The sequence below is a fragment of the Salvia hispanica genome, chromosome 6 (assembly GCF_029641045.1).
Source record: "Salvia hispanica isolate PSC_SH4W2 chromosome 6, Shi_PSC_v1, whole genome shotgun sequence".
In the NCBI taxonomy this organism is placed as follows: Eukaryota; Viridiplantae; Streptophyta; class Magnoliopsida; order Lamiales; family Lamiaceae; genus Salvia; species Salvia hispanica.
In genome coordinates this window covers 33,432,362-33,442,366 of record NC_142697.1, presented here as the reverse complement: position 1 = coordinate 33,442,366, position 10,005 = coordinate 33,432,362, and the positions used below count along the sequence as shown (strand labels likewise).

The window sequence follows — 10,005 nt, the reverse complement described above, 5'->3', positions numbered from 1 at the left end:
AAATTTTGGATGTTGAAATTTATTAATTTCCCTTAGTAATTAGTTTTAGAGTTTGGTTCATATGTGTTCATACAGATGGTGTACATCAAATTAAATTGTCAAAATAGCCACGGAACTTCTCTTGAAGGAAATTTATTTGGTAGATTTATATGCACTATTTAAAAACAAAAATATGTATTGGTAAGAATTTGATTGAATATCTATTATATTTTTCCAACATAAAATTAACCACGACACTTTAGTAGCATAAAAGTATCCTAGGATGTATAATCTCCGTAATTTATTGTAAAAAATATATTTGTTTTAAAAAATAAATCATTAGATTTTCATAAATTATGTGCAAGTGAAGAGCTATGGTATGGATTGAATATACGGATTAAAAAAAGATGTGATCCACTTAATATGCTTAATGTATTCGTTGACGAAGACCTAAGAAATTCAATCATGAAATTTTGAAAGTAAATTAAATCATGCTCACTCCGGTTCCCAATAGACGTCTCTTTTTAACAATTTCGTCTGATCGTAATTAGAAGTCTCATCTCAATTTTATTATTGTTGGCGAGTGGACCTCGTATTTCACTAACTCAGTCTAACCACATTTTATTATAAAACAATATATAAAAGTAAGAACCACATTCCACTAACTTTTTCTACTATTTTCATTTATAAAATCAAACAATTTCTTAAAACCTATATCGGTAAAAAATGAGACTTTTGTTAACTTTGCCTTCTCCTTCAACTCTATCACAATCAACATGCACTTATTTCCTTCGAATTAATAGTTGAATCGTTTGTGACAAGTTGAGTTGACGACGAAGACCCACATTTTGCCCTATTGATAAGTCAAAAAAGCATCATATGCTGTCTACATAAACAGCCACAACCCAAATGAAAACAAGTAGCAAATTCATTATGGAGGGACCTAATAGTGCATCGTTGACGAAGACTGATCATGTATAACTTTCGGTTACTCATAATAACCTAAACATTGTGGAGAAGAAATGAAGTTCATAAATTTTTATTTTTATTTTCTCTTTTTTGTAATCCCGTTTTGTTAAAGTAATTGAAAATATGATTAGGATTGTGAGATTAAACAACTAAAACAAAAGGTGAGAATAGTTGCGGAAAATAGCTTGGATAGATGAAAAAAAATTAGATATATCGTACCTTATTTGGCCATCACATTTAAATAGGGCACTACCTAAAATGAAAATTCAATACATATCAAACATCAATATATGATTTCATTATTTACACCATATGTTTATGGCTTTAACTTATTACTCCCCTACTTGATCAATTTTCCCACCTAATTTTTCAGACAAACAAAAGTTACATACCCTCTGAATGGATAGAGAGGTGCAAATTATAGTCAATACAAATTTATATAAATCAATCTATTCATCTTCATATTCGTGAAAATTAATAGCATCTCACTACTTTTTGGTACAAATAATTGAGTTGACGACAACGACCCATCTTTTACAAATTAATTGCATCTAGCTAGCTACTTTTTAAAGCAGTTGGACTCTACATAAGAAGAGCAACCCAAATGAAAAACAAGTAGCTAATTAGTAATGGAGACTTCAATATTCTCCTTTGTTCTGTCAATCTTATTTTTAATAGGCTTTGCCTTCTCATTGAATTCTGTCACAGATAAAAATGCACTGATTTCCTTCAAAAACTCCATCACTTCCGACCCTAATGCTATCTTGAGCACCAATTGGTCTCAAAATGCATCAGTTTGTTATTGGATTGGTGTGTCGTGCGGCCTCAAACACCGTCGTGTCACTGCTCTCAATCTCCCTGGCTACGACCTTGCTGGAACTGTCGCTCCACATCTCGGAAACCTTTCGTTTCTTAGATATTTGGATATCAGTTCCAATAGTTTCACGGGGACGTTACCCTTTGAGCTCTCTAAACTGCGTCGTTTGAAGGTGATGAATGTGGGAGCAAATTCATTTACCGGAGAAATACCAACATGGTTGGGTATTTTACCTCAACTGGAGGAGCTCTATTTGTACAACAACACTTTCTTAGGTACAATTCCTATGTCTTTGTTTAACAATACCATGCTACAAATATTACAATTGAACAATAATCAATTGAGTGGGCCCATACCACATGATATGTTCAATGTGTCTTCCATAAGAGAAATTAGAATCAGAAATAATAGCCTATCAGGTTGGCTCCCAAATGATATGTGCAACAATATGCCCAACATCAAAATATTGTCACTCTCATATAACCGACTTGAAGGACATATTCCATCAAATATATGGAAATGCAGGCCTCTTGAGATCTTGTCATTATCCTTCAATAATTTCAGTGGCAACATCCCACGTGAAATTGGGAGATTGAGAATGCTAACATACTTGTACTTGGGGTACAATAATGGATTTCGAGGTATAAATATTTGTTCTTCGTTCGATATTTGATTTTATAGATAAACGCGGTGCGATTTGTTTATCCATGCAATTTCGTGTATTTTTTATTCTTGAAGTATATATAAATGGTATATTTTTATTCTCACAGAAGGGGTTCCGCCTGAAATAGGAAATCTTTCGAGACTAGAGAGAGTAAACATCGACGACGCTTCTCTGACTGGAGATATTCCATCTTCTATCTTCAACATGTCTTCCTTGACGTTCTTAAGTTTCTCTGACAATAGTTTGTCAGGAAGTATCTCAACATTCCACAATCTACCGATGCTTGAGAAGTTATATCTTGATAATAACAAGTTCACAGGTATGGCTATTGAACCGTTGTTTTAAAATCTAGTTTAAGTAACTATAAGTTCAAAAAGTAAGATATTAGTATAATTTTTAAAATAAAAAAATAATTTCAACTTCGATAATAAAATTCTTCGTCTCCAACCCCTATTGCTTATGTCACAACTTCTTCTTGAGACGACGCTTCTGAATATACCTCAGAATTGTTCACCGTAATTTGGACCCCTACACTATACTCCCTCTGTCCACGAAAAATAGACAAGTTTTGCCATTTTGGTTATTCACAAAAAATAGACTAAGTTCAAAAAGGAAAGTTTTCAATCAATACTAACTCTATACATCATTCTAAATATGGACCCTACAATCCACTAATACTCATTTGACTGCCTTTTTGCTCTATCTCTCCCTTACTTTTCTTATTTCTCTCTTACTTTAACAATTATACATTAAAACCTGTGTCATTCACAATCTTGTCTATTTTTCATGGAAATAGGTAGTACTCCCTCCGTCCCAAGGAAGATGACTCATTCCTTGGGCGGCACGGGATTTTATGCATTTTTATTTTGTGTGTAAAGTGGAGAGAGGAAAGTAGGAGAAATGGAATAAAGTAGAGATAAAGGTGTTTCCAATTTTAGTAATGGGTCATCTTGATTGGGACAAACCAAAAAAGAAAGTGAATCATCTTTAGTGGGACGGAGGGAGTAATTTTTTATCTAAATTTTATTGTTTTCCTTTACTACTTAAGGATTAAATCAATAATATATTAGTATTATATTTTGGCTACAATTAGTATTTTGGTTAGAAAAATTGTACTTGGAAAGGTACTCCATATAGTTACACTAATAAGTATAAGTGACACTTTCTTTGGCACTGAATTCGAATATTTGAGTTGGCATAATTAAAGGATCACACATGATTTGTTTTTTCTTCTCAAAATCGAGTTTTTATTTGAACTCTCTTAATAAATGCGCATAGGAAAATGGTTTTCATGTTCTCACGTTAACAAGGACTCTAATTTAAACCTCTCTATATATTGTAGTATGGTTATTATTAGTTTTTTTTTATCTATTTGTCCATTTGCTCAAATATTGAGCCTAGGATTAGGTGATCTAACGATCAATAATTGGCCAAAAACACAGAAGGTCATTATTAATCAGTTTTAAGTCATTTATTATTAAAATGACGTAAAAATACACTACCAATGACCTAAACATGCATTCTGTATGATTTTATTTTGCGTTTATATATTAAAATCTAATTTTGCACAGATCAAAATCCTTACTCTAAAGGTATAATTATTAATATAAAAATTGATAATAAATAATATTATGGGGGAATTGCGAATAAAACAAAATTAGCACAATTAACAATTGAAAATCCTAACGAGCAAAATCGAATATAGACCTACAATTCATTAAAAAGTGAAATAAAAAATCAAATTTTTACTATGCACTCCCTCCCTCCCATGAAAATTGACTCTTTTTTTTAGTCATTTCTATTTTAGGTAACTTTTTTCTCTCTTTAATGATATGGACCATTCTCCACTAATAATACTAATTTTTCTTTTTTTATCTCTTATTAACAATTGAGTATTATGTCAATCCAAGATGTGTTATTTCTATAGGACAAAAGGGATTATTCGATATTAGTACTTTGGTAAAACACCTTTTGAAAACAAACTCTATAATATTTTGGATAATAATTCTCTTAGGTTGGCTCCCAAGTATTATGTGCAATAATAATTCCAGCATCAGAGAAGTTTATCTCTCAGAGAACCAACTTGAAGGGAATATTCCACCAAATATGTTGACTTGCAAACATCTTCAATTGTTGGACTTTTCCCAAAACAATCTCAGTGGCAACATTCCTCGTTCAATTGGAAATACGAGCATGCTTAGAGATTTATACTTGGCATTCAATTATTTCACAGGTATATTTTTTTTCTTGTTTAAAGATATAATTTGTAAGAGAGAAAAAGTGGTTAGATTTATTTTGTTACATAATAAACTATCTAATTTTTTTTAAGGCAAAATACATCCTTAAGTCCTTATACTTTAGTTAAAATGTTCACTAGGTCCTTGTACAATTTTTTCGTTTTAATAGGTCCTTATACTTTTCACAATATTTTTATAATGTCCTCGTACAAGTTTTCGTTTTAGTAGGTCCTTATACTTTTATCATAATTTTCATTAGATCCGTGTACAATCTTTTATTTTAGGGACTTTTTTATATTTATCTTGGATAATAATCTAAATTTAATTAAACTTAATGAACTTTTTTAATATTCCATTATTTAACTTAGCATAGTCTATAAAGATATATCATCTTGTTATCCAATAATCTCAATAAGTTGTAGAGAATAATAAAAAGATTAACCGTGATGATTGAAGATTAAAATCGAAGTTTTTTTTTTAGAATAACTATCTGAATTTTTAATTGATTATTTATATATATATTGAAAGATACCCTGAATATTAATAATCATAAGATAAGCTAAAATAATAAAATTAAAAGGTTCATTAAATTTAATTAAATATAAATTATTATCTAAGATAAAAGTAAAAGAATATCTTTAAAAAAATTGTATATAGACCTAATAAAAGTTATAATCAAAGTATAAGGACCTACTAAAACGAAATAATTGTACGAGGATGTGATGAAATTTATAAGAAAGGTATAAAGACCTATTAAAACGAAAAAATTGTACGAGGACCTAATGAACATTTTGATTAAAGTATAAGGACCTAAGAATGTGTTTTGCCTTTTTTTTTTTTTTTTTATCGTTCAGGCAATATTATCTACGTTAGTATTGATGATATCCGTCAAGATCAATATTATGCTCATTAATTTCCATATCTAATGGGTTCAAATTAGTAGTTGAGTTATCATCTAACGGAGTGATTTTCATCCAGTGCGACCCTATATATAAATATATACACTCTCATTCACAGCGATTATTACGACAGGTGAAATACCACAAGAGATTGGCACTCTATCGATGCTCGAAGTTTTCACTGTGTTTAGCAATTCCCTATATGGATCCATCCCATCTTCCATATTCAACATATCAACATTGATGATATTCGAAATTTCGTACAATGATTTTTCTGGTACTCTTCCTTCAGATTTGGGGAATTCACTTGTCAATCTTAAACGGCTTATACTGGCTTATAACAACCTCAGTGGCCCAATTCCAACCTCTCTCACCAATGCTTCTAAACTGACAGTCTTGGACATGTCTGCCAACTCATTTAGTGGTTCCATACCCTACTTTGGTAAATTGAAGTTCCTCCAAGCACTTTTCATTTGGAATAATAATTTGAGTGGAACAGAATTCCCATCTCAGGAATTGACATTTCTCTCTTCATTAACTAATTGTCGAAATTTGAAGAGCTTGGAAGTATCAAGCAATCCACTAAATGGCATCCTACCCCCCTCAATTGGGAATTTTTCCTCTTCTCTTGAGAGTTTTGCAGCATTAAACAACAATATCATGGGTGGCATTCCGGCTGAAATAGGAAACTTAAGCAGTTTGCTATTACTAAGCTTGGCTATAAACCAGCTCAGTGGGCCCATTCCACCAATGATTGGAAAATTGAAGCAACTCCAAAGGTTAGATCTAAATAGAAATCAATTGAGAGATTCTATCCCTAATGATATCTGCCAAATTACTAATTTGGGGGAGTTAAGTCTACATGGTAACATGCTTGTGGGTCCAATACCTGAATGTTTGGGTAAAGTTAAGTCACTTAGAGTTGTCAACTTAGGCTCCAACCAATTGAATTCAATTGTTCCTCCCAACTTTTGGATTCTTACCGACCTTGTGACTTTGAACTTGTCCTTGAATCATTTGAGTGGTAAATTGCCACCACAAATTGGAAATTTAAAGTTAATCACCTCCTTCGATTTGTCATCGAATCAATTTTCAGATGGTATTCCCAACTCCATTGCCGATTGCCAATCGCTAACATTTCTCAACTTATCGAATAATTTGTTCAGTGGAGTCATACCTCAATCGTTGGGAAGGATTAGAGGTTTGGTAACATTGGATTTATCTTACAATAATCTCTCTGAGTCAATACCCAAGTCCTTAGAGAACCTTCCCTTGCTAGAAAATTTTAATGTTTCCAACAACAAATTGAAGGGAAAAATTCCAGATGGAGGACATTTTCAAAACTTTAGTGCTTCGTCTTTTTCCCACAACTTAGCACTTTGTGGTCCAATAACATTTCAAGTTCCACCGTGCCCCACAAATCATCATAGATCATGGTTAAAGAAATTAATGGTGTCATCTTTGATTTTGGCTGTCATTGTGGTGATTGTTGTTCTTGTTTACATAAAGATGTGTAAACAGAAAAAATTAGCACCCACAACTAATATTTTACCATCAACTACTAAAGGGAGAAGAGTTTCTTACATAGAACTTGAACGAGGAACAAGTTCATTTAGTGAAACCAACCTACTTGGGAGAGGTAGTTTCGGTTCTGTATTCGAAGCAATACTTTCTGATGGGTTGAAAGTTGCAGTAAAAGTGTTCAACTTGGAACTGCAAGGAGCATTAAGGAGCTTTGATGCGGAAACTTCTATATTGAGCAGCATTCGACATAGAAACTTAGTTCAAGTTATTGGATGTTGTTGTAATATGGAATTTAGGGCATTGATTCTCACATATATGCCAAATGGAAGCTTGGATAAATGGTTACATTCCAACATGTGTGGTTTGGATCTTATACAAAGATTGAAAATAGCCATAGATGTTGCAGCAGCATTGGAATATCTTCACCACGGCCATACATTCCCAGTTGTTCATTGTGATATAAAGCCAAGTAACGTGTTGCTTGATCAAGACATGACTGCTCATCTTGCTGATTTTGGTATTTCCAAGCTTTTCGATGGAGGGGAAACTGTCATTCAAACACAAACAATGGCAACCATTGGTTATGCAGCACCAGGTGATGCATGATGTTAATTTTTCATATTTATTTCTCATTTTATTAAAATGTTTTACTAATCGTAACAAAATATTGAATGCATGTTCGTGATACAACTAGAGTTTGGAATGGAAGGCAAAGTGTCAACAAATGGGGATGTATACAGTTTTGGGATATTGCTGTTAGAGATATTCACTGGAAAAAGGCCGACAGACGATATGTTCGGTGAAGAAAGGGGCATAAAAGAGTGGATAAGTGAAGCATTAGATCAAAATGTAGCAACTCAAATGGTTGCGCCAGAATTGTTGTCAAGGGAAGATCAACATTTTTCTACCAAGGTGCAATGTTTGTTGTCAATATTTATATTGGCAATGAAATGTTTAGCCGTTTCAGCAGATGAAAGAATCAACATGATTGAAGCAACATCTGCTTTGCACAAGATCTATGCTACAATTGTTGCAGGGACAGAAAGGCGTCGTCCAGGGTATGCTTTTGCAGCTAGTATTCGCCATACGAGGGTTTGATTCTTGTATATATCCGATATAGCAGAGCATGAAATAAATTCCACAATAGAAATATGTATGATATGTGTTGAATTTGACTTAGAATATAATGAGACCGTAAAGTTGTATACTTGCAGCAACGAGTATTAAAATCCCAAAAAACGAGGGTGCATCCAGAATTTTATTGTAGCAGGGGCAAAATTATGTATAAGAATTTTTTATATATTTGAACAGTGGCATTTAGGGCAATTTTTTACATATATTTGAAAATTTATAACAATCTATAAAGGCAAAGAAGAATTAAGGAGGGGCAAATGCCCCACCTCTTAATAGGCGGATCCGCCCATGCCAAAAGGTTTTATATATTTTATTGGACAATATATACATGTGAAAATAATGGTGTTCTTTCAAGCATCATATATACTACATATCCGTTCTATAGTAGTGAATGCATTTCTTTTTGGCACATAAATTATAAAAAAAAATTGTGTTAATTGAGTTAAGTAAAAGAAGAATAAAGTATGAAAGGAAAAGGTAGAGAGATAATTTATTTTAAGGGTAAATTGCTTCTAAAATCATGAACTTTCACGATAGTTTGGTATTTCCCGTAAACTTTAAAAGTTGCATAAAAAATCATGAACTTTGTCGGGTTGTGCAAATTTCCCAAACGACCCGACCCGATAATTTTCTGGCATAAACTTATCTTATGTGTCAGCCGGAAGCGTGACTAGGCAGCCGGAACACAAAACTACGTCGTTTTGTGTTTTGTAAATAAAAAAATTAAAAAAAAAATAATTTTCGCTGCATCCCTTAAATTAAATAAATATCCCTTAATTATGTCTAAAATTTGCAAACGTAAAACGACGGGGAGATCTCAGGCGGATGCCAATTCAGCTCAGGGGAGAAAATCATCGCTTGGAGATCATCACCATCCTCCCTGATGTGCGTTGGCTCTTTCGTGAGCCACTGTGGGTGGAATTCGACGCTGGAGAGCGTGGCGGTTGGGGGTGCCGGTGGTGGCGATTGCGAAGCTGGTGGAGGATTCATGGAGGTGTGGAGTGAGGGTTGTGAAGGGGGAGATTGTGGAGGCAGATGAGACCGTGCAGTGCTTAGAGATGGTGATGGACGGTGGAGATGAGAGTAGGGAGATGAGGAAAAACGCTAAGAAATGGAGGGATTTGGCGAGGGAGGCTGTTGACGACGGTGGAAGCTCTCAAATTAATCTTAAGATGTTCGCTGAGCAGAAGAAATTTGATGTTTAATTTCTGATGTTTGGTTAGCTTAGGGGTTTGGGGTTTTTTTATGGTATGTGATGATTTAAAAAATTTAAAATTTAAAATTTAAATCCATGTAATTGTATAGATCAGCGCCCACAACATCATCCACGTCAGACACTTATACACGTCAACACTCTACTTAGCCGGAAAACCCGACTCGGGAAATCGGCACACGTGAGCAAAGTTCATGATTTTTTATGTAACTTTTAAAGTTTACGGGAAATACCAAACTATTGTGAAAGTTCACGATTTTAGAAGCAGTTTACCTTTATTTTAATTATTTATTTTCCTCAGTACTCCGCATGCGGCATGCATAAGGTATGTAGCCTCAAATTACTCTCTCCATTCACTCTAAAAAACTCCACTTTAAGATTTGACCAAGTCATATTTGCCCCGTCGTACATAGACAATTGTTTCTCGTCGTACATTTAAAGTTATAACAATTAAATCCATCTTTCTCCCGTTGATTAAGTAACACTACAATATAGTATACACATCATGATAGTCCGGAAATTGTTTTCATTTGTTGCTCCACTTACTCCATACATTGTAGCTAGAAAGC

At 33.4% G+C, this 10,005-nt stretch overlaps 1 protein-coding gene across 7 annotated transcripts; it reads left to right on the top strand.

Annotated features, from left to right (window-relative positions):
• Positions 1–1,538: 1,538 nt before the first annotated feature.
• LOC125203650 (uncharacterized) lies at positions 1,539–8,391 on the top strand. Of its 7 annotated transcripts, none has more exons than XM_048102045.2 (6): positions 1,540–2,040; positions 2,185–2,406; positions 2,536–2,748; positions 4,444–4,662; positions 5,699–7,684; positions 7,784–8,391. In XM_048102045.2, exons 1-6 carry the CDS (start codon positions 1,578–1,580, stop codon positions 8,185–8,187), a joined length of 3,507 nt encoding a protein of 1,168 aa, XP_047958002.1. In that variant the 5' UTR covers positions 1,540–1,577; the 3' UTR covers positions 8,188–8,391. The 7 variants fall into 7 exon arrangements, with proteins under 7 accessions (XP_047958000.1, XP_047958002.1, XP_088917279.1 ...); XM_089061154.1 differs by having other exon boundaries at positions 1,842–2,040; positions 2,291–2,406; positions 2,539–2,748; XM_048102047.2 differs by having other exon boundaries at positions 1,842–2,040; positions 2,291–2,406.
• The last annotated feature ends 1,614 nt before the right edge of the window (positions 8,392–10,005 follow it).

Excerpts from the sequence above, each read along its gene's own strand:
- LOC125203650 (XM_048102042.2), top strand. The coding sequence starts at position 1,578 with ATGGAGACTTCAATATTCTCCTTTGTTCTGTCAATCTTATTTTTAATA. Across the intron at positions 2,749-4,443 it reads TGATAATAACAAGTTCACAG|GTTGGCTCCCAAGTATTATG; the intron begins GTATGGCTATTG and ends TAATTCTCTTAG. Across the intron at positions 7,685-7,783 it reads CATTGGTTATGCAGCACCAG|AGTTTGGAATGGAAGGCAAA; the intron begins GTGATGCATGAT and ends TGATACAACTAG.